Raw genomic sequence first — 25,041 nt, 5'->3', positions numbered from 1 at the left:
AGGCTTGTGGAGCATTAACGCCAGTATAGACCAGTTGGGCCGAATGGCCTGTTTCTGTGCTGTAAATTCTATGTAAGTGGCAAATGCGCTCCAATGGCATCTAATTCAGGTACTCCGTGTCCACAAGCTGATTTTATAAACCCTCACTCTTTTTCTGGTCTGTTTTTCTGTTAAATATTTGCTCTCCTGATGGCTCAGTGGCTATAGCACGGAGCCGCAGACAGCACAATGGGCCCCAGGCTCAATTCCTGGTTCGTGCAGAGTGAACCGATCTCACTAGGAGGCCTGCAATTAGCTCCCATGAATGTTGTGCTAATTAACTGAAAACCAGTCAGGGTTCCTGATTGCTGTTCAGTGCCTAACCTGGCAATATACAGAAGCGGATATTGGGCAAAATAGCTCAGCTCTGCTCGACTGGCTTCCCGACAATCTTGGTCCAGGCTCGCACACAAAAAATGCCCACTTGGGCGAGATACTGGATGCATGCCCGTACCTGTAGAATTATACCCCATCAAAAATCAGCACCTTCAGGAGAGGGGCGGTTAAAGACTTCCAACGCACATTCAGCAGGGAGCTGAGAAATGAAAACTTATCTCAATTCTGGCTGACCTAGAAGCCTTAAAATAGCAAGGTCAGTTTCTGTCTTGCTAGATGAATGCGAAGCAGCACCGCTCTATAGAGCATAAAAGAAGGAAGCTACAGCACATTTCCACATAGAATCATAGACATTTACGGCACAGAAGGAGGCCATTTGGCCCATCGTGTCTGCTCTGGTTGAAAAAGAGCTAGCCAGCCTAATCCCACTTTCCAGCTCTTGGTCCGTAGCCTTGTAGGTTACGGCACTTCAAGTGCATATCCAAGTACTTTTTAAATGTGATGAGGGTCTCTGCCTCTACTACCCTTTCAGGCAGTGAGTTCCAGACCCCCACCACCCTCTGAGTGTAAAGATTTCACCTCAACTCTCCTCTAAACCTCCGACCAATTACTTTAAATCTATGCCCCCTGGTTATTGACCTCGCTGCTAAGGAAAATAGGTGCTTCCTATCCACCCTACCTTGGTCCTTCATAATTTTATACACCTCAATCAAGTCTCCCTTCAGCCTCCTTTGTTCCAAAGAAAACAACCCCAGCCTATCCAATCTTTCCTCATAGCTAAAATTCTCTAGTCCTGGCAACATCCTCGTAAATTTTCTCTGTACTTCTCCAGTGCAATTACATCTTTGAACATGATGGTTCTCAACATTTTAGAAGATGCAGTCACAGTTTTGAAGCTGTTGCAATTGTTGTAATTGTGGAAAAATACAGTGAGGTCCCATCGGAGCCTGCAAACCTCCTCCTCCGACACCTCACTGAATTGGACCTGTGTTTAAAGTCTCCCTCTTCTAAGACCACTCAGGTCCACCTTTAAACTCAGGACCTTTCATTTAGACCTTCAAATGCTATGAAACAGTAAAGGGATACCCAATAACTTATTGTTTGACGAGCTGTAAAGTTCCAGCACGCCAGCAGCTCAACAGTGACGGATCTACTTTTTTTTTCATTCGTTCCTGGGATGTGGGCGTCGCTGGCAAGGCCAGCATTCATTGCCCATCCCTAATTGCCCTTGAGAAGGTGGGTGAGCCTCCTTCGTGAACCGCCGCAGTCCGCGTGGTGAAGGTACTCCCACAGTGCTGTTAGGGAGTGAGTTCCAGGATTTTGACCCAGCGACGATGAAGGAACGGCGATATACTTTTAAGTCAGGATGGTGTGTGACTTGAAGGTGGTGGTGTTCCCATGCGCCTGCTGCCCTTGTCCCTCTAGGTGGTAGATGTCGCGGGTTTGGGAGGTGCTGCCGAAGAAGCCTTGACGAGTTGCTGCAGTGCATCTTATGAAGGTACACACTGTAGCCATGGTGCGCCGGTGGTGGAGGGAATGAAAGTTTAAGGTGGTCTCCTTTGCTGGTGGTCCGCTCTGCTGGTCCCACTTTGCTGCAATATGTTTGAACTAATTCTAACCAGCATAAAGGAGGAAGGGTGGGGTAAAGAAAAAGTATATTGATGTTGCCACTAGGCTCTCCACAACACTGAAGTGTTATCAACCTTTAAAGTTACCAGAATATACACAATTGCATACTGTCAATGTACTGTTTACACATGCTCTTCAAAAACAAAAACTAATTTTAATCAAGTCTTCCCACTTCCGCTAAACATTAGGTGGAGGCAATCCTTGCCGGCTTTCTGCTCCTCGTCATCTCGGGACTTGACTGCACAACCGACATTTCACATTGGGAAAATGGAGTTCGCCTTTCTGCACTTTTACAGAGTGCGCAGCCAAATGATGGGGAAGCTGCAAGTGAGGCTGACGTTGACTCTCGAGAGATGAACAACATCCCACGGTACGGTGCCAACCCTCTGGGATTGTCCAAGACTCTCCAGAACTTGATCTCCAGGACACAGCTGCGAGCAACCCGGGAGAAAAATCATAGGTGCAGCGCTATTTTCATTTGCTTTGAACACGTTTGTTTATTAGTTATAAAAGTATTGGAGATGGGGGGGAAATGGTTGTTTGAGTGGACAGGGCGGTTGGAAAAACCTCCAGGAACATGTTCAACCAGAGTTGGCAACCCCATCTCATGTTTTTTTTAAACAAAAACAGCAAATTACAGTTTAAAAGTTGCTCAACAAAAATATCTCCTTCTGTTGAAAAATATATTGGGCACACCATTGCTCTTTACTACAGTTTCATTGTGCCCAAACTACATGGTACAGTTGCCTTGAAAGTAGAGGTGGCAGCCAAGGAACAGCTAATAAATGCGGAGGTATTAGGGGCACGGCTCCCCTCTACTGTTCAGGTGTTTCTCAGGGGGAATCAGCGACCATGAATGCAGAGAATGGTCCTGTTCTCCCAAGAGCCACCCATAGAGTGCTCCTTCACAACATAGCAATTGCTTGACGAATGGAGACCAAGGTCTGTCTAGTTTGCCTTCTACCATCCTGGTAATCGCATGATGCAATAATGGAGTTGTTGACGAATCATAGCAATCTATCGCTATCAATTAGTCTACAACAGACTCAGGACGCGAGGAAAATCTCAGTGGTGGAGAGCTTTGGAAACCATAGGTCTCCAAATAATACAGGTACATAGAAACATAGAAGATAGGAGCAGGAGTAGGCCATTCGGCCCCTCGAGCCTGCTCCGCCATTTAATGGCTGATCATCCAACTTCAGTACCCTGTCCCTGCCTTCTCCCCATATCCCTTGATCCCTTTAGCTTTAAGAAATATATCTAACTCCTTCTTGAATATATTTAATGAATTGGCCGCCACTGCCTTCTGTGGTAGAGAATTCCACAGGTTCACCACTCTCTGGGTGAAGAAATTCCTCCTCATCAGTCCTAAATGGCTTACCCCTTATCTTTAGACTGTGACCCCTGGTTCTGGACTCCCCCGCCATCACGAACATCCTTCCTGCATCTAGTCTGTCTAGTCCTGTTAGAATTTTATAAGTTTCAATGAGATCCCCTCTCATTCTTCTGAACTCCAGTGAATGTAAGCACAATCGACCCAATTTCTCCTCATACGTCATTCCTGCCATCCCAGGTTATCAGTCTGGTGAATCTTCGCTGCACTCCCTCCATGGCAAGAACATCCTTCCACAGATAAGGCGACCAGAACTGCACACAATACTCAAGGTGTGGTCTCACCAAGGCCCTGTACAACTGCAGCAAGACATCCTTGCTCCTGTACTCGAATCCTCTCGCTATGAAGGCCAACATACCATTTGCCTTCTTAACCGCCTGCTGCACCTGCATGCTTACCTTCAGCGACTGGTGCACAAGGACACCCAGGTCTCGTTGCACTTCCCCTTCTCCCAATCTATTGCCATTCAGATAATAATCTGCCTTCCTGTTTTTGACACCAAAGTGGATAACCTCGCATTTATCCACATTATACTGCATCTGCCATGCATCTGCCATATCACCCAACCTGTCCAAATCATACTGGAGTTTCTCTGCATCCTCCTCACAGCACACACGCCCACCCAGCTTTGTGTCATCTGCAAACTTGGAGATATTACATCTAGTTCCCTCGTCTAGATCAGTAATATATATTGTGAATAGCTGGGGTCCTAGCACCGATCCCTGCGGTACCCCACTAGTCACTGCCTGCCACTTGGAAAAAGACCCATTTATTCGATGGAATGCTGCTCTAGGAAGTGATCACCGGTTTTCTGGCTAACAGCCATTAATGTGTAGGAATGATCAGATACTATTGAACAGTAATTGAGTACAAAGTTATTCTTTTCCTGAAGACCATAGGCTTGATATGAGGAACCACAATGTAAACTATGTACGGCGCCCAAGGGAACGCTGCCACCCAGTGAAAGCTGTGCACTCTACAGCTGGCACCACTTTAGAATCACAGAATAGTACAGTACAGAAGGAGACCATTCGGCCCATTGAGTCTGCACCTGTTCTTTCAAAGAGCAATTCACTTAATCCCACTCCCCTGCTTTTTTCCCCCCATATCCCTGCAATTTTTTCTCTAAGTATTTATCCAATTCCCATTTGAAATAATAATGCAATAATAAATAAATAATGCAAGGCGGTCTTTTCTCATTTTGCTACCGCTCACCTTCTCTCCTTTGTTGGTGTAGGTTTGATCAGGCTGGGGATTACAGAAGTCTGGTCTCGTCGCAATTGTAAATGCAGTCAGGTGGCTAACAAACCTGGACATGCATCAGCAGTGCGTTTGTCGCTGTCTGCTTTATCACCACATTTTGTAAACAAGGTTGTGTCCCATTTTCTGCAGGTGCTGAAGGGGTTGCCTCTGCTAAATGTAACATTTGTCTCTCACTTGACCCATGTGCTCACTGCAGATTACCTGATGTGGCAGATGGATCTTGAGGTGACTTGGAAGGATCCAGTAGCATGAAAGTATCATGCTGTGGTAATATTTTTTTTATATAGGATTTTGTCTTGATCTAGATGTGATCTGCAGGTCATTGTGCAAAAGTTGCTATAACTTTGTGGCAGCTATTTTTGGGAAGCAGCGGCAACAGAGACAGGGTTCCTCAGCCAGGTCCAGATACATGCGGGGTAGTCTATGAACGTAAATCCTGCGTATGGCCAAAAATGCACTTGTCTCCTCTCAAACTCTCTTCCTCCCCATAATTGGGGGGCCAGGAAGGGAAGTTGGGTGGTCAGCAGTTTAATGGGAATAGGATCAAGAGAGCAGAAGGTAAGTCTTATGGATAAGTGTAAGAAGTCACACAACACCAGGTTATAGTCCAACAGCTTTATTTGAAATCACAAGCTTTCGGAGCGCTGCTCCTTCACCTGACGAAGGAGCAGCGCTCTGAAAGCTTGTGATTTCAAATAAAGCTGTTGGACTATAACCTGGTGTTGTGACTTCTTACATTTGTCCACCCCTGGCATCTCCACACTTATGGATAAGGTGAGATAAAGGCGGGCATGAGGGGTGATAGGAGAGAAACTAGAGACAATGACACGGTTTCAGGGGTAGGGCGGGGGTAGCCTTGGCTTGGTGGGTAAGGGAGAGGCAACTGAAAAAGTCTCCATTTTAACGACAAAGAAGTCCATGCGCTTGTTGTTAGCGATGAGGGCAGAGGTGTGTGATTTAGAGAGATTGCTTGGTAGTGGATAAAATAAGCTAGGACAGGGTTCATCTTTGCTTTCCCGGATGATCCTGTAGCAGTCAGTGAGTGGTTTTGGCAGAGAGGAGCAAGGCCTGATAGTGGTCCAACCAGATATGGTGATGGATGTCTAAACCAGTTTTGTGCTAGAGACACTTAAGTTTGTGCCCCTTGGACTTGACAGCATGAAGATGGGGCCATACTGGGAGTGGGAACAACACAGATGGGAGAGAAAAATGGTTTTTACTTAGGACAAGGGCACCAAGCTGAAGGAGAGGGAATGGTTGAGCAGATCGACACCTGCAGGCTAGACAGTTGGCAGTCTAAAAGCGCAGTTCTAAGTGACTTGCGGGTGAATTCATTCCAGAGGCAGATGCAGAAGGCAGTGGGGTTGGAAGGGGGAGGTGAGTGATACAAGAAGTGGCCGCAGACGATCTTATCTGTGCTCGAGGTCATGACAGTAGGGAGGCCATGTGAGATGACAATGTTGAAGTGGGTGACTGTGAATATGGCAGGAGAGTTTATATGGAGGGATGGGTTAAAGGAGTAAAGGCAGGCAGTGAAATCACAGGAGACAGGAGAAGCTTAGTTGAGATAGACATTCAAAATCACCGTGAACAAGGAGTCTCAATGCAGATGTTGAGGTAAGAACTTAGTGGAAGAAAATTTGGATTGTAAAGGAGTGAGAAGGGGTGGAACAAGGTGATGTTCTCAAGAGGAGAAGGTATCAGAAATTGGGGGAGAATCCAAGGTGTGATTTGATGATTAGGGCCACCCCACTACCACGGTGGTTTCGGCAAGGCAGATGATAGAAAATATAGCCAGGAAGGGGGGCTTCAGTAAGGGACAAGGTGTCACCACAAGTGAACTAAGTTTCCGTCAACTGTAATTATTCACAAGAAAGTTGTGGATGACAAGGCCCTTGTTTAAGAGTGAACGAGCATGCTGGAGGGAAATATAGAGAGAGGGATGGTGATTACTGATCCAGTAGCAGATTCCAAGGGGCCAGTGGTGCGTGGGGTGCCTGGAAGTTTTCTGTATTTCCACAATAACTACAAACAATATCTTAAGATTTTTCTATTGTTGAATTTACATTCAACACAACTACAGCTTGACGAGCTTAGAGGAGATAAAGATCAAAATCCAATAGAGCATCAAAAGCAACTTTAATTTTTAATAAAATGCCAATAGTTGAAAAGTTGAGTGAAAATATGGTACAAAAAAGGAGCAAAGTTCAGCTAATGCGAATCACTGGTCCATAAGCAGCGATTTCAATAAATTTATAGACAAGTCGCAGTACACAACCACCTTTAAAACCAACTCTGATTTTGGTTCTGCCTGCGGTTTTAACATGGGGCAAGCAGCTTAGAGCTTAAAAAGATGGGCCATTTTCTTAATAACCATCCCGAGAAGGACTGGCCACAGATTCGATAAAGTATTCAATGCTTTCACTTTATAAGAGAAGTGCTGCATCCAAACAAGACTAACAAGGTCTTTAAAGCAAATGTATTTATTTGCAAACATCCCACATCTGCCCAATTATTCCAATCTGTACAAATATGAACAATATGTACAGCAGACAGTTCAATAATTTAATATTTTACTGATATTACACTTCTAGAGAAACAGCTTGAAAGGTTCTAACATTATACACAGGATGAGTATACTGTGACAAGACATCACAAATCAGTAATTTAGTACTTTCCACATTTACTCAAGGTAGTCACATTAACATAAATAATTTACGGGTAGCTCAAGTAACCAATATTTCAGGCCAGGACAACATATTAAAGTGTAGTGGTACATATGGAATTGGATTCAGATTGCGATTACAATAACAATCACTGTTAATCAGTCTTACTCCTGCAGATTTCCCCTCCCAAATAACTGGTCTTGTACCTTTGAATGTGTGGTAAAGATTTCCCTTTTCAACCCTTGTATATAAAGCCACGTGAGTTCGGCCCCTTTTATTCCTGATCTGCTGTCCAGTCCAAAAGGAAAATTGGTAGGTAGATTGGTTTGGGAAGAGAACAAAAGAAAAGATAACCACATTCTGACAGCTGCTTGGTTTGAATTTCATTCCATTCCATACAATAAATGTCTCCAAGAGCTGGCCTTCATTCTGGATTATGAAGTGCAATAACCCTTCCAATCATCAGCAATATTACTTGTTGCGGTAGTACAGTACACAGCACTGCAGTCCTTCACTGTGTAAGTAAACCAGTCAGAGGAAACAAAACGCAACAGGCTTAAGTATCTAAGTCGCGCTTTGACATTAAAGATAAAAAAGGACAAACTAAAGTGGGATTGGTCATGCATGATTTATCATGAAGTACATCGTAAAACAGCTCACGTGACTTGTCAGCTAATTTTTTAAAAAAACATCTGCACTAGGATAAATGAATTAAAAAAATTTCCATACACTATCCTGTGTTTTCGTACATGCGGTTAGTTTTAGTGCATGGGAATAGGTAGCTACGTTGTGGAAGATATGCAGAAAGAGAAAGCGCAAAAGAGAGCGTGTCAACTATCAACACACCCTTTGTGATGCAGTTTGATATAAAAGATAATGCTTTACAGTATGTAGCTGTACCGATAAAAGTTTCAAAGTAAAAAAAAATTAAACTGATCCTGATAAGTAGTTGAATTAACATGCGCACGAGCTGCTGTTTGCAATTAAATTCAGTTCCCTGCTTAAGTCTCGAATATGGTCAAAATTCCATACATGCCGGTGCTGCTGGAAAGGACTACTTTAAATATCGTAGCAGGCCACTCTGAACACCACAGGATTAACTGCAATTTTGCAACAATATGCAAATGAAGTAAAACCGTGAGGAAACAAGTCATTCCAAACACTCGAAGACACCAAAAATGGTAAAACAGACAACTAACAAGAAATGTTCAGTGCCAACCACAGCCACTACATTTTCATGTGCGCCACCACCACTGCACTGCTCAATCAGCTGATCTGGCAGTCCTCAGTTAATACCTTTACAGTTTAATGTGCAGGCTTGGAGCAGAAAATAACGCTAAAGAATTTATACAGTACAAATTTCCCACATTCTTTCTGCCAATCAGTACACATACAGTTACGTATTTGGGAACTCAATCATTTGCACTAGTTATGCTGCTGTCCAGTATCCCCAATATAACTCAGTAGTGCGGTCGCTCTCTGCGCGAGGAGTCCAAATGCCAAAAAGAAAAGTGGTCACGTTCACTTTCACTTAGAATGGCTGGCAGTATAGTCTGGCCGTCTTGTCTGAATGATTTTTGGTTTCGGTCGATTTTTCCCTTCCTCCTCCTCCTCTTGCTCCTGCTCCAGCTCCGGGTCACTTTCACAGACGTGAACGACAACACTGGGAGTGGTGTCAGTCCCAGCATGCAATTCATATTTCTCCCCTATACAGAATACAAAAGAAAAAAAAAATCTTAGCAACAAAAAAATTACCTCCTTACATTTGATACGACAGGGTTTATTATACATTGTTGCATCTACATCCCAATGTGTTGGCCGGGACTCAATGGATCACCACTTATCCCGAGCCATTCTTTCTAAGAATTCAAAAATAGAGAACTCATTATCCTCAGTCCTTCTTTCCCCTTACAATCTACAGCTTTTAAATCCCAAATTTGTTGGTTCCCAATAACTATTTCTTGATTTAGCTGGTCTTTCCTCTTGCCCCTTTCAATCTTGATGGGTCCTGTACTATGGTACTTAGTCCCTTCATCTTAGTTCAGCAGTTTTAAAATAATATTCCTTATGGTTCAAAAGTCACCACACCCTCTCAATATACTTCTTCCATTTTAGTTCTCTTTCCTTCCTCCCCTTACAGTCCTCTTTTCTATCATTCCCCGAACAGTAATCTGGAAGTTACGCAACAGCAGTCTGGGTTGACTTGCCCTTCAAATATCTCTTCCTCGTTACCAGAGTCATATTTCAAGGCATCGCAGCCAACTCACTTTGTAGGAATGTACCACTGGGACAGAAAAAAATTCATCTTCCCTCCATGTACAAAATACAGGAAACTGGTGCCAAAGAGAAGCCCTACATAACTGCTATGCTACCGCTCCCAGGCTATGTTACTGGACTAGTAATGCAGAGGCCTGAGACATGAGTTCAAATCCCACCACGGCAACTGTGGAATAAAAAGCTAGCATCAGTAATGGTGACCATGAAACTACCAGGATTGTTGTAAAAACCCATCTGGTTCACTAATGTCCTTACCCGGTCTGGCCCCATATGTGACTCCAGACCCACAGCAGTGTGGTTGACTCTTAACTGCCCTGTGAAACTGCCTAGCAAGCCACTCAAACAATTATACCTTCACCACGCGGACTGCAGCACTTCAAGTAGGCAATTAATGCTTGTCCACATCCATTTAGGAACAAATTTTCATACAGGTTTATGGAAGCTATAAAATGGGTAAATTTAATAAAAACACTAATTTACGACAAGAATGCTCACCAATTAGAAAGTGTTGATGTGCTTGTACAAAACCTTGAACCAAGTTGCAATAGTGCAAGAAAAAAATGCATGGTGGGTGAAAAAGGAAGGTCTCAAGTCCTATTGAACTACAAACAAACATATGTTGTGATTACCTGGGCCCAGCTTAGAGATTGCATACAACAGGTCATAGTTTATAACCGGAGTGGCATCTTCTGCTTGCTTCCAGCCGACTGGAGGAGACGCTGGTGGAGAAATGAGGAACTGCTTTTCTGGATGGGGTGGAGCCAGGTGTGGGCTACCTTTACCGAAAGATTTGTTCTGGATCTGAAAAAAAAAACAACATTACTCATTTAAAAATGCTGCAAGTTTTTTTTGTGTAAAACTGAAGTTATATTTTGGTCTAAAAATCAGTGTGCAAATTTTGTGCTCAAAGTTAAATAGCACTGAAGAATGGAAGACTTTTCTATTTCAAACACCCAAGAGTATATTTTCTGATCAGTAATCTCTCATTTTCCAGACATAAAGTGGGTATTATTGATCGGGAAATGGGTCCGAGACGAGTCACGTGGGATCTTCACCCGTTTAATGCATTGCACGATACCATCCCCACCCCCGAACCAGTTTTCAAAGCCTGGACATCATTGCAATCATCCACAGTAAGGATGTAGATGGCAGTGGTGCAGACTTGATGGCATGAATGTGATATAGGAAAGACTTGACTAACCATAATGCTGGATGGTTAGTCGGGTCCAGTCATGGTATTTCATGCTTTGTAGGGGTACTGAATGATAAGGTAAATCAACAGTAATTGGCCTCATCTGCTATTGTGCAGGCAACAATATCTGCAGGTCCTGGCACAGACCTACATGGCAACTGTGGGGAGCTGGTTTTACTGGTGCCAGGTCTGATCTGCTGCAACACAGGCAGCTACCATACACCATCAGTGACATAAAATGATCAAGCACAGCCTCAAATCTGCCACCGCCTAACTCACAACCACCTCGTACAGTACAACCACTTTAGCCAGACAGGGGCCAGGCACTGGGCTACTCAATCACTTGCCTGCAGACTCCATGTCATGCCTTCACATTTATTTTCCTTTCACTTCTCTTCAATCCGTCCATTCTCCCCCCCCCCCCACCTTCAGCTTTGGTCGATATGCCTTATAAGCCTTTCCAAGGATTCAACATTTTTGCCCCTTCCCTTTAAGAGCATAAGAAATAGGATTAAGTTTCTTCAACCCTTTAAATTTCACCTTAATTCACTATTTTCCAGTCAGCCCTGCTCCCAATAGACGGATTGCCTTCCACAAGACCAAAGATGCACATGGAGCTAGGAATAATGGCACTAATGAGTTGACCACATAAAATTGCATGCAATTAACATACTTCGGCCCGGATTCTGCGGGGCCAATGACGGTGTATGCACAGCATGCGTGAAAACTCGAAACGTGCGATGCCAACATTCGCCTTGACAGATCATACTAACTGACCCAAAAATCACTGTCGCTGGAGCAGAGTTGGGCTATTTGCCCAACTACTGCCCACGCAGCCCTTACTCCTGGTAAAAATCAGGCTCAGGGCCTTCTTTCACCAGTGTGAGGGTTAATATAAATGTTAAATTAAAAATTAATAAAAAATCATCCAAAAACAATTAAAATTAGTTTATGTAAATTTTGGCCCAGAATATTTAAAATTATTTTTTGAAAATAATTTTTTTTATTGTAAACGCTTCATTAGAGGGACTTTTAATTAATATGAAAATGGGAACATTTATTTTGATTCCAGTTGTGTAAATTATTTAATTATTTGGGGATTCTGCATATGCTAATGGGGATTCTGTTTGTAAATGGAATCGCTATAAGCATATGAAGAATCCTCCTTTCTGATAGGAGGACCTGGCCCACGTGATCCCAGGGACGCTTTTGATCCGCCTGCGTCCCTGGGTTGCGTGGGCCTGGGATACGCAGGCGTATGCCGGCAGTCCCAGGACCCGAAGGCTCCGAAGCCCGGGAGTCAGCAGGTAGGTTCGGATTTTTATTTATTTATTTCGTTATTTATTTTTCCGGGCCAGAGGCGTACTCCGGAGGTACGCCTCCAACCGCAAATTCCGGCTCATTATGTCTGGCCAGCATTGAACTCATTTCTAGCCATTCTGGACTGCACTTGCTTGGGACGGGAAACACTAAGGGCTGGATTTTGCTACGGGGGCGGGCTTGTTGTCCCGCCTCCATGGAGATGTGGCCAACCCACTGGATTTTCCTCTGATTGACCTTGTTGAGCCCGCCCTGTGGGCTCAGCAGGCCAATTAAGGGCCACCCGGCAACAGGTGACGTCAGAGATTGACATTTCATCTGTCAAAAGCTTTTGGCAGATGAAATATCAGTGTTTAACAGCTGTTTGAAGCTGTCAAGCACTGAAAAACTGCTAATTCAGCCTCAGTCCTTTCTCAGGATAACTTTAAAATCATTTTGATGCAGAAACCAAGAAGCTGATTTTTTTTTAAAAATCGGAGCTTCTGTGGTTCTTGCAGCCGACTCCCGACACCGGAATGCAGGACTCCTGTAAAAGGTAAGTAAAAGTAAGTTAAACTTATTTAAACACTTGCAAAACACTTACCTTTGCACTCCTGCACCCCTCACTCACCTGAACACTGGGCATCTCGACCCCTCCAAGACCTCAGACCCACGTCCCGCCTCAAAAACTTTTCGTGGTTTGGAGCTGTCGGGAAGCCCACAAACCTGCAATAAAAATCGCGAATAGGCAAAAAACTACCTGTTAACTGGCAGTTTAAATTGCCTTTAATCCCTTCCCGCCTCTAGGAGTCGGGTTCCAGCACTTGTCGGCAACCCGACTCCTATCAAATTGACATGGAGGCGGGATGGGGTCGGGACCCCTGGATCTCCGATTTTTATCGCCCGCACGCCTCCAACCCGACTCCAGGGGCTTAGGAAAATCCAGCCCTAAGTGCCTGTGTCCAAGGCTCCCAGATCTCCCTCTATTCGGAGTCCAAATGTGTCCAACCTCACTTTGTATGGCAACAGAGCGCTATTCTCCCATACCAGTCATCCTGTGGCTGCAATCAAATTGCAAATTTAGTGTTTAAATACTTTTTTCAGTATTACATAATTTAGGACAAGGCTTCATGAAAGCACAAAACAGTTTGGAGGTACTTCAATATATTTTAAGCAATTGGATAGATACTCGCTTTAAAATTACAATAGCAGAAATGAATACCTGTGCAAAGTATAGTTTCATTTTCTTCCCATTAAACTCCGTCTCGTGAAGTTGAATTCTGGCCTCAGTTGCTGCGATGGGGTTGCTGAAGTTGATCCGCACACGTCTGAAGCTCTTAAAAAACTGAAAGGTCACATTCTTGTCATAGGCTCTGAATAGTGTCTCAAAGTCATCCTGTGGAGAGATTTAATACAGTAAGAATGGTCAAATTCCAAGCAATTAATTCCAGACTCGGTTGAACAGCTTTCAACATTAGATTCGAGTCATAGTTCTCCACCACTTTACCGTCACAGAAATCTGTAGATCAAAAGGCGAGGAGGAGGAGACAGAAAGTTCTCTATTCAAAGTGCTCGTCCCTTTAGAGACTCCCTCAGTTTTCTGATTTTTCATCGATTTTGAGTTGCAAGGACACACAAGACCAGATCACCCTCCCTCCAAGGTTGCTCAATAATGGCTAACTGGCAGTATCCTGAATGGTTCCATTGGAAACAAACAGAGCCATGCCTTTGGATTGGCACTAGCCATGATGCAGGAGCAGAACAGGGGGAACCAAGCTAACTGACTGGGAGATGAGCATACCCAAGTGGTTACATTGTTTTGTGTATTTGGGCTTCACTGGATTGGACTATTGTAAGTAGATCTCTTTCCGTCACCCACCCCCTCAACATACGAAGTCTTCCAGGCTTGTCTTCCTCTTTCAAGTCAAAGAGCTGGCAAGATTGATCCTCAACATCTGAGGTATTCAATTAAATAGCCAATAATTGGCACAAACTAGGTCAAATCCACTGGTGCAGACTGGTGAATATATCACTTTATTAAAGAGTTACAAGACAATTGCACTTGACCATAATGTGTCACAGCCAACTTGATGTATCATGACTTGAATAAAAAGTTTAAACGTGTATAATGGGACTACTGACAAATAGATCACATCTTCAGGAATAATTGGGTGCAACGTTTTTGAATCAGAACACCTCATTGCAAACACATACTAAGAGTTTATTACTACTTCTGAATGCATGGAAAATATCACTGTTCAAATAGTTTGTTTGTTTCCCATAAAGACATCCAAGCAATCACATTGCACTGTTACTTTTTTTTTTACAAAAGGCCAAACGACTTTGACATTTAACATTTTGCACGAGATACGCAAGCAGCCGATCTTTCAAATCATTCCAAAAAGGTAAAAGCTGTTGCATTTCACCGTAACAAATGAAAACAACTCATATCTGCCTTGAAAAAAGGAAACCACACGACATATAGTTGCATGAAGTTCCCATAATACGTGTAGAAAGTTTCCCGTAGATGTACGACATCCTGCATGTCTAAAAGCAAAATGCAACAACTGACCGTGGCTTCCGATGCATACCAATACTGATTACACAAAGCGTAATGCCTTATTAACGGCACTTATACACGCACAACACCCACGATAGTGCTGCCAGGTCACACCCCCCACCCCCTCCAGCAGAATGCGGGTCTCACACGCCTGGCTCCAAGCCAAAATGTAAAACTACTGAGACTGTCTTCAGGGCTGCACGTCTTGGCCCGTTCCAGCAGGTTTACATCTGGCCTACAGCCAGCTGAGAGAGACCAGCGGTTGGGGAGCCCAGTGGCATCGGTGCGATATAGAGCGAGTGGCAGCTTAGCTTTCAATTATTTGCTTCTATTTTCACTGTGGCTCTCTTTTGAGCAGTCCCAGCTCGCTTCACTCATTACGCTCTTTCTGCAAGCAGTCCACAGTTAAATGCAGGGGCAATGGCTAGTTATGCAATGTGCTCTCTAGGAAGATTGCAGCAAGTAAACCCAATCCAGTACAGTTTAGTAGCAATGCCTGAGCCATCAGCTGCAAATGCACTTAAAAGTGCTCCATTCCAATGTTGACCCAAAGTCATAAGAAATAGGAGCAGGAGTAGGCCAATCGGCCCCTCGAGCCTGCTCCACCATTCAATAAGATCATGGCTGATCTGATCCTAACCTCAAATCTTCCATCACTCTGCATCCACTCGAACCCATGTGATCTCCCGGGAGAGGCGAAAAGCCAGATAAAGACCCAATGGCCAATTTGGGAGAAAAAAATCTGGGAAATTCCTCTCCGACCCATCTAGGCGATCGAAATTCTTCCAGGAGATCACTCTGTCCCTATATTTTCTACAGTACTTACCTTCTGTAAAGGCGATCTCCACCCCAGCCAGGAACAGGAATAAAACCATCTCCTGAAATCTAACAGAATTAGAACACAGTAGGAGCAGAACCAGGCTACACGGCCCCTGGGCCCACTCCACTACCCACAGGGCCATGACCATTCCGAACCTAGACTCATGCCGAGTCATGCACAGCAACCATCTGCTTTAACATGATCATGCCATGTTGGTGGATGTTAAAAGTTAAAAAACGATTGCCTGTATTCATGGGTAAACAGAATCACCTTTCTACCAGTAACACAGCCAAGGATCCCTCCTAATCACATACAGACAGACCCTCCTCACTCCCCCCACCCAAGTCTGCTCAGTACATCTTTGGTTGGCTATTTCAGCAAAGGTCAACTAAGGGCCATAGGTTAGCTAGAACCAACTGGGAAAGGAGAATAGGTTGCCATTCACAAATCTAATATTTTTCACTCCATTTTTTTTAATGACATTGCAGATAGTTACTCAAATACAATAATTGATAAGGAGGCAAGGCGCACAGAAGTCAGAAATGATGCTTCAGCCCTAGAGATTTTGGTTGGCTCCAAACAATTGCCATGATTTGTGCCGATTTAGCTGGCGTGCATCTTTGCCAGGTTTCCTGATCCCCGATGCCACCTAATGTGCAGGGACAGGCTCAGGCTTGATGCTCAATGTATAGGCTCTTGATTGATGTATCAGAGGGTTTCTGGCATCAACGGAATGATACAACAGTGAGGAGGATGGGAAACGAGGAAGTGAGGCTGGAGGGCAAGGAGAAAAACTGGCAAGAAAAGGGGTCATCGAAAACGTTTAGAATTTCTGGCATTAAAACTAAACCAGCCATGTGCTTGCAGGGTACAATACAGGACCAAGAGCTCACACTTTCAAATCTTTGTAACTTGAGAGAAAGCAAAGTGTAGAATAGTCTGATGCATGCACGTGTAATATGTATATATAAATAATGAAAGAATGCAATGTTGCATCTTTATTTACAATCAAGGTCCAATGTGTTATAATTCAAAGGTGAATGTCAAGGAAGAAAAAAACATTAAATTCATCTAATTTCAAACACATATCTAATTACATTTGTATCATTAAAACAGCCACCATACACAAAAATAATTTCCATTTATACAGCTCCTTTAACATAGTAAAACGTCCCATGGTGCTTTAATCAGACAAAAATTGACACCAAGCCAAGGAGGAGATAAAAGCTTGATCAAAGAGGTAGGTTTTAAGGAGTGTCTTAAAAATAACGAGGTGGAGAGGTTTATGGAGGGAATTCGAGAGCTTTGGGCTTAGAAGGCTGAAGGCACGGCAACCAATGCTAAAGAAAGACTTGCATTTATACAGCGCCTTTCACGACCACCGGACATCTCAAAGCGCTTTACAGTCAATGAAGTATTTTTGAAGTGGAGTCACTGTTGTAATGTGGGAAAAACGGCAGCCAATTTACGCACAGCAAGCTCCCACAACCAGCAATGTGATAATGTTTTTGTTAGTTGAGGGATAAATATTGGCCAGGACATCAGGGATAACTCCCCTGCTCTTTGAAATAGTGCCATGATCTTGAGAAAGCAGACGGGACATCGGTTTAACATCTCATAACGGCACCTCTGACAGTGCGGCACTCCCTCAGCACTGCACTGGAGTGTCAGCCAAGATTTTTGTGCTCAAGTCCCTGGAGTGGGACTTGAACCCACAACCTACTGACTCAGAGGTGTGCTACCCACTGAGCCACAGCTGACACGGTCAATGCTGGGGCAAATGGAGTGGGGGATGCACAAGAGGTCAGAGTTGGAGGAATGCAGAGTTCTTGGAGGCTTGTATGGTTGGAAGAGGTTACAGAGATAGGGAGGGGCGAGGCCTTGGAGAGATGTAAGCACGAGGATGAGAATTTTTTAATCGAAGCGTTGCCGGACTGGGAGCTAATATAGATCAGCGAGCACCACAAGGGGTGAACAGGACTTGGTGCAAGTTAGGATAAGGGAATCAGAGTTTTGGACAAGTTCAAATTTATGAAGGGTAGAAGACTAGCCAGGAGGGCATTGGAATAGTCGTGTCTGGAGGCAACAAAAGCATGGATGAGGGTTTCAGCAGCAGATGGGCTGAAGCAGAGGTGGAGACAGGCAACATTACAGAGGTGGAAATAGGTGGTCTTTGTGTTGGAGGATATGGGGTTGGAAGCAGAGCTCTGGATCAAATAGGACGCCGAGGTTGCAAACAGTCTAGTTCAGCCTCAGACGGTGGTCAGGGAGGGAATGGAATCGGTGGCTAGGTAACTGGGTTTGTGGCTCCATTTTCTAGCCACATCATTCATTAGAAGCCGATATTCAAATACCTCTTAAAAAAAAAGTTTATGCCAAACACATTTCTCAATAAATGCCAAACCCTACTAGATATAGGCACATTTCAAGGTACTGTACTAGATTCTTGCTGGTACACGCTTATCTCCAAATCTAAATCATTTCCCTGCATGGGGCACATTATGTTCACACGGAGCAGTAAAACATTTAGATATAAAACTACTTCTGAATGCTGCCAAGTCAAATTTCATTATTTTACTGCTCTCCTGTGATTGGAGTGGTCTCAATCCAAATAGAAACTTCCTTCTGATGGGACTTAAAAATTGCACCTAAAATTTGCCTTTTTTTTAAAAAAAAAGAGAAAAACAAAATCACCATTTCGGAGAAAAACTACAACAATGCAAGAAAAGTTAGAATGTGAAGAGGCAATTCAACCTATTGTGCCTATTCATTTCAGATAATGGATAGCGTATTCCATCATGGATGCTACCCAACTCAACATCTAAGGGTTATGCAACCACCCACTCAATAGTCAAGTGAATGCTCCCAACACATCTAACCTTACATCCTACATTAACGCTATGCACATACACCATTGACCAGCTGCCTTACTCAGTGCAACAGTAGTCTTTGGTATGGCTGCAGCTCATGAACCACTTTCCACAAGGCATTCATATTATCCCCATCTATGCTTAACTCTCCGTCCGTACAAATTTTGAAAAACAAAAATTGACTATTGAATGAGATCAGCAGTGATTTCTGGCTAAATTGACTGCAAGTTCTCAAAACAGAAGAAGGTTTTATGTGTTAAGGTGGGACAGGGAAGAGAAGGAGAGGAAACAAATGCATATCTAAACTGTAAATCTACTCCCAGGCTAATTGGCAAATGGAATTTTCCATCCTGGCTCAGAGTCTAAGTTCAGACCACTTCCTTAAATTAATTTTCCAAATCCTCATGTTTTTTCTCATGTTAAGCCAGTTCAAGTTCTTTATGAAGCAGGGCATTATTAGCGTACCAGACCACCCAGGCTCCCACCTCCCCTAAAGGAATTTTGTCAGAGAGAGTGTCAAATATCAGGTGGCTTCTCCCCCCCATCGAAAATATGGTTGGAGTCAATAATAAAAAAAGGTAAAGTTCTAGGAGCCCCAATTTTGTAGTTTAAAACCTACCTCTTTGACCAAGCTTTTGGTCAGTTGATATCTCCTTCTGTGGTTCGGTGTCAAATTTTGATCGATAACGCTTGTGTGTGTGACACGCCTTAGAACTGTTTGCTACGTTAAAGGCGCTGTATAAATTAAAGTTGTTGTTGTTTAAAAAGTTTTCTTCAGAGACCCAGTTTGGGCAGTGTATTATTGGAATGTGATTATCAGAAAGGCCCATGAATGTTCTCTCCCAATGGAAGAAGACACAAAGCTAGGAACACAGAATACAATGATCAGCTTTACAGAGGCAAGAAATTCAAAAAAAAAAAGTCTAAAGAGAACAAAATTTAAGAAGATGCTCCACTTCCCTAAACAGCTAACCACTGCCATACTCTCACTGGTCCAGGGGCTCTTACATTCCTTTCGTTCCACCTACAGTCGCTTCGCAAATCTTCTGCCAATTTGAGGAAAAACTCAAAGATTTTGGGGGGGTTGGGAAATGCGATAGGGGAAACCATACAAGAGGCTGCTCCACTCCCCCTGAACAGCTGCTCCCCACAACATGGGCTGCTGATCTCCCATGAAGATTCTCGTCGATAAGGGAGGTTCCACTGTACATCCAGATAGTAAAAGGAAAGACTTGCATTTATACAGCGCCTTTCACAACAACTTGCATTTGTAGAAGTGCCTTCATCCTAGTAAAAAGTCCCAGGGTGCTTCAGGACCTCAGGATGTCCCAAAGCGCTTTACAACAAATTAAATACTTTTTGAAGTGTAGTCGCTGGTGTAATGTAGGAAACACGGCAGCTAATCTGCACACAATGTCCCCAAACACCAATGTGATAATAACCAGATAACCTGATTGTAGGTATTGGTTGAGGGATAAATATTGGCCAGGACACCAGGGAGACGGTCCCACCCGATCAATGGCACCTCCAACAGTGCCACTCCCTTGCATGTCCTAATAAGTCAGAGAAAAATAAAAATGGCACTTACAGCTTTGTGCCTGTCCTATTAGTGCAAAGTCTGTGCACGGCTGAACGCTGAAAGTATGCTCAAGCTGAAGTAAACTGCCAGGGCAAAAAGGGACCTGACCGCTCTACTCAGGTCAGCATAACAACTTTGATTTGCCACAAAACCAGCAACATAGGGATGAATACAACAGAGTATGTTGCAATCCCTATCTTTACTGCTGACATTGCACTCTGGGTCTCAGGATGGCATGAAGGTCTAGCCATGCGGATGCTTTCATCTGTCACCCAATTCAAGCCTATGAAGAATTAAGCATCTAGTCAATACAACAGCATGTAAAGCCTCTTGATAAGCAGCACAGCCAGGAGTGACTCAGCAGCACCCGCTATTATTTTGCCATCATATAAAAGCGGTACCATCCTAGGCATAAATAATCCTAGATTGAGCCTATACGCTCTGGAGTTTAGAAGAATGAGAGGTGATCTCATTGAAACGTACAAGATTCTGAGGGGGATTGACAGGGTAGATGCTGAGAGGTTGTTTCCCCCTTTCTGGAGAGTCTAGAACTAGGGGGCATAGTCTCAGGATAAGGGGTTGGCCATTTAACAGAGATGAGGAGGAATTTCTTCACTCAAGAGGGTTGTGAATCTTTAGAATTCTCTACGCAAAGGGCTGTGGATGCTGAATTGTTGAGTATTTTCAAGGCGGAGATAGATAGAATTTTGGAATCAAAGGATATGGAGATCGGGCGGGAAAGTGGAGTTGAGGTCGAAGATCAGCTATGAGCTTATTGAATGGCGGAGCAGGCTCGAGGGGCCGTATGGCCTACTCCTGCTCCTAATTCTTTTGTTATGTAAAACAGTAAAAACATTAGTAACTACATGACACAAAGAGCGTTCCTCAATGATCCGGCCAGAACAGTACTCATTGAGCACTACAGTTGTTCATGTCCGATGAAAGCTAGGTTAAATTCCAGTTAGCATCTATCCATTTTTTTTTAATATAACAAAATTATCTGAAATATTCTGACTGCTGCCCCAAACAGACTTCTCAATCTCCATTTAAAAAAAAATGTTTTATCTGGTCTGTATACCATGAGAAAAACCACAGTGTGCTTTTGCTAGGCTGTTGGCGGTTACACGTTATCTGCACCTTCCTTAGCGTCAAGTCTAAAACTTTTTTTTAGTCATGGGAACTTTGTTATTTACAAATGGTAAATGTTTTTCACAAATACCGAAATAATAAAAAAAGGGACCACAATTATTTACCGCATGTGGTACAAATGAGAACTTCAAACAATGCCCAATACACATTTTATTCACAGAATGCTGCACCATGTAAAATTGTATTCATCAGGTTACTGTACAGTAGGGTTCAAACATGAATAGGTTTAATGCCAACCAGGGCTCATTTTAAATCTTAAATTAGGTTTATGCCAGTGAACAGCAACAAGCTTCTCTCAAGTTATTAGATTTTAGACAAGGGTTCGGGACTTCATTCATAAATTTCTACCAATAGACACCCTCAGATAACCTACTCATTAACTCGAGTACATTATGCTCTTTGAAATGTGGGATATAATGAGAAAGGCCCGTCATTTAGAACTTGCACAGAGTAGAAGTTCTCCCTGGGAAAACACCATGATATGCAATTATTCAGTTTCGTGGGATACTCACCAATTCACAATTCTGGGATTGTGTTCTCTCCCTTTCCTTCCTTCCCCACTTGTGTCTTGGCAATAACTATTCTGCACAAAGTTTATAGCGAAGCCCTGTTTCTCTGATTGTAATACAAATATAGGTACTGAAGTAATAAGCTGGGACAATGCAGTCACCCGTTAAAGTCCGACCCCTTGCAACCCTCTCCCTTCATTTCAGAAGCAACAAGTTGGTACCTAGATTTGACCCACAGCAGAGAGAATTCACCATCTTTGTACACAAATCCATCTTCTCCCCAAAATAAGTTATACACTAAGTGAGCAGGAAGCAAAGGAAAAGAATCGTTTTGCAACAGAGGATCATAAAATGCAGCGAGGTGTTCATTCCATATTAGCTATTTAGAGAGTATTAAGAAACCAAATACCAGATATCCCCAATATCAGTTTCACACACAAACACACACTAAATTACCACGTGCTCCACAAGTCAAATGCCAAACATTCTTAATGGTGCTCATATATACCAAGCCAGTTAAATACGTCCTAGACAGCAACGTCCTAGACAACAATAAACTAACCCAAAATGGACAATAAATTGAAATGAGATAGTCACTCTTAAGCCGTTTAAAAAAATACAAATTAAGCTAACTCCTTACCCGAACATCAACATCACTGAAGACTTCAGTGTCAGGCAAGCAGGCAATCAGAATAATGTTGCAGTTAAGGCTTTGCAGATGCATGGTTTGTCTCTAGGGGGGGAAAAAAAAAAAAGACTCCCAGGTCTGGTTTGTAAACCAGCAAAACGGTCTTAAGCTGCTGATCAAATGACACTCCTATGAATTACAAGCTGCCGTTCAGTGCACTACTCTAATTTATATAGCATCTCGTGCTTGCCCTCAGGAGCTTTACGGTGTGAGGCAGCAAATTCTTAAATAAAACCTGCACGTTCCAACTAGGACAAAATGAACTTCGAATGGAAAGTAGTGACATCAGCACTTAAGTCAAGATATCTATGCTAATCAGCTTGGCTTTGCACTGGAAGATGGAAAAAACAGCTGATGTTGCCCGGCAGCTGTGTTATCATTGGTTCTGCACATAGTTTCCATCAGCAGTAATTCCATTCACACCCACAATGTGCACTTGATTTGAATGGCTTGCCTGAGATGGAAAATTTTACAGCATTAAAAGAACTGTAACAGGAATAAATCATTAAACTGTTTTTGAAGATATTAAAAAAGAGAATGATAGGAAAATTAACAAGCCACCCTTGAATCTCCCCAAGCCTCTCTCCTTCCACTCATGGCCCCTCATGAATTTAACTACCTCGAATAAAACCAAAAATATAAAGAAACTTCCACCACCATTACACACATAGCATGTTCCATTTATACATTTCATAGAATTCTTTGGGAAATGTCCAACAGGCTAAAAACCATTTAAAGGTGAGATTATATTACGATTAGTGGCTAGAGAATGGCTGTCAAAAACTTGAGCACATAAATCTAGGCTGGCATTCCAGTGCAGTGCTGAGGGAGAGCTGCACTGTCGGCGGTGTAGTCTTTCGGAGGAGACATTAAACCGAGGCCCTGTCTGCGCTCTCTGGTGGACGTAAAAGATCCCACGGCACTATTTCGAAGAGGAGTAGGGGAGTTATCCCCAGTGTCCTGGCCAATATTTATCCCTCAATCAACATGAAAACATATTATCTGGTCATTAGCACATTGCTGTTTGTGGGACCTTGCTGTTGTGCAAATTGGCTGCTACGTTTCCCACACTACAACAGTGACTACACTTCAAAAAGTACTTCATTGGCTGTAAAGAGCTTTCAGACGTCCAGTGGTCGTGAAAGGTGCTATATAAATGCAAGTCTTTCTTTCTTTAGAGAATGGCTATCTGTCAAATGTGATGGGAGGCAGCAGACCTCAGCTATACTGTCAGCTTCATATCATATTCCAGCCAAGGAAAGCTAAACTCTTGTGGGGGGGGGGGGGGGGGGAGGAAAGGAAGAGAAACAAGAATCAGTTTCTCCGTTAAAGAAAGCCATGCTGGCTCCTAGGAATTGAATCCCTGACAACACTGGACAAATTTAATACAAAACGAGAGGAAATCATCAGACAGACTGGAAAAGGTCATGACCAAGAAGAAGCAATAAAATGTATCCTCTTTCTCCCATGGCCCAAACACCAGCATAGACCTGTTGGGCCAAATGGCCTGTTTCTGTGCTGTAAATTCCATGTAATTGTAGCAGCTTATAAATTCCCAATTTAAATTAGATGCCATTTCAATCTCCAGGTAACAACCCAGGATGAAAAGTCAGGACAAAAAAAAAAATTAGATATACATAGTCTGAGTATGAGTATCTGCTGCTTTACAACTAATAAGGAAGGCATCATCAACAAAATGTGACTGGGAAAGTGTTGGAGGAATTAAATGTGGCACTTATAGAAGTATGCAAGACTTAAATAGATGCATACTCTGGAAAACCACAGCACTTGGAAAATCTGTGTCACATTTAGTTTGTAGAAACAAGGAAGGACTTATATATACACATGCGTGACTGAGAATGAGGAAGGAAAATAATTACAGCCTAATAAAATATGTAGGGCCTTGCCCATTAAGCAGTTTTTCTTTTAAACATATCTATTTCAAAATAGTTCAAAAAATATCCACTTAGGTCTGCCAACTATTACTACCAGGAAGCTCACATGAAGACGATGAAAGTACAGAGCAGCCTCAAGCAACATCAGTGGCCGTTCCATCCGTTTCACTGACTCAGTGCAGGAACCAGCTTTGATAGCTGTTGTAGTCAAGTGTCCAATAATGTTTCCCTGCAAAAACCTCCTCTTATTGCATGAAGTACTGCACAAAATAGAACGCGACCTATTAAGCCAAGCCCAATAAAATGTAATGTGAGAAACTTTTGGAACATCGAGCTCCAATGCAGAATGCAGTGCAAAGGCTGCGCTAAGCGTGGAAGGGCCAATGAACAATTTCAGTTACGTCAATACAACTATCTTTGCTGCACAGCTAACCTTTAGCAGCCATTCACAGCACAGCTTGTGAGATCAGCACAATGACAATATTTACACAAAGTATTTATTGGTACTTCCTTTGTTGACTAAAATACAGTTTGACATTTTAATGTTTCGTCAGTATAGGGTGTGTTTAAAAACCTTTGAATTGCAATGTCCTCAAATTCAGATACTGACAATCAGAATGGAACCAACAGGGCATCGCATTAACTAAACCAGCAGTTGAAGCAAAACTCTCCACTAACGGCAAAGGCTTCTGCAAAAAGAAATTGGGCAGTTTCTACCCAGTATACACAGGTCATGTACATAGAAGTAACCCTAGTTGCTTTTTCTTAATTATTCATTCCTGGGATGTAGGCGTTGCTGGCAAGGCCAGCATTTATTGCCCATCCCTACTGGCCCTTGAGAAGTAGTTGGCACAAATTGGCAATTAGAGTGCAATAC

At 43.1% G+C, this 25,041-nt stretch overlaps 1 protein-coding gene across 1 annotated transcript in view; it reads right to left on the bottom strand.

Annotated features, from left to right (window-relative positions):
- Positions 1 to 7,127: 7,127 nt before the first annotated feature.
- The window catches only part of LOC147107793 (calcipressin-1-like), an 80,717-nt gene continuing 62,803 nt past the window's right edge, over positions 7,128 to 25,041 (bottom strand). The window contains exons 2-4 of the mRNA XM_086007104.1: positions 13,317 to 13,490; positions 10,233 to 10,404; positions 7,128 to 9,032 (exon numbers count right to left, since the gene is read on the bottom strand). Of these exons, the coding sequence (XP_085863230.1) occupies positions 8,854 to 9,032; positions 10,233 to 10,404; positions 13,317 to 13,490 (525 nt within the window). The 3' untranslated portion in view covers positions 7,128 to 8,853. The remainder of the gene's footprint in view (positions 9,033 to 10,232; positions 10,405 to 13,316; positions 13,491 to 25,041) is intronic.

The sequence above is a fragment of the Somniosus microcephalus genome, chromosome 14, assembly GCF_052327205.1.
Source record: "Somniosus microcephalus isolate GS21.2 chromosome 14, FLI_Smic_1.0, whole genome shotgun sequence".
Lineage (NCBI taxonomy): Eukaryota > Metazoa > Chordata > Chondrichthyes > Squaliformes > Somniosidae > Somniosus > Somniosus microcephalus.
The sequence above is the reverse complement of the archived record's forward strand: the minus strand, read 5'-3'. Positions and strand labels throughout refer to the sequence as shown.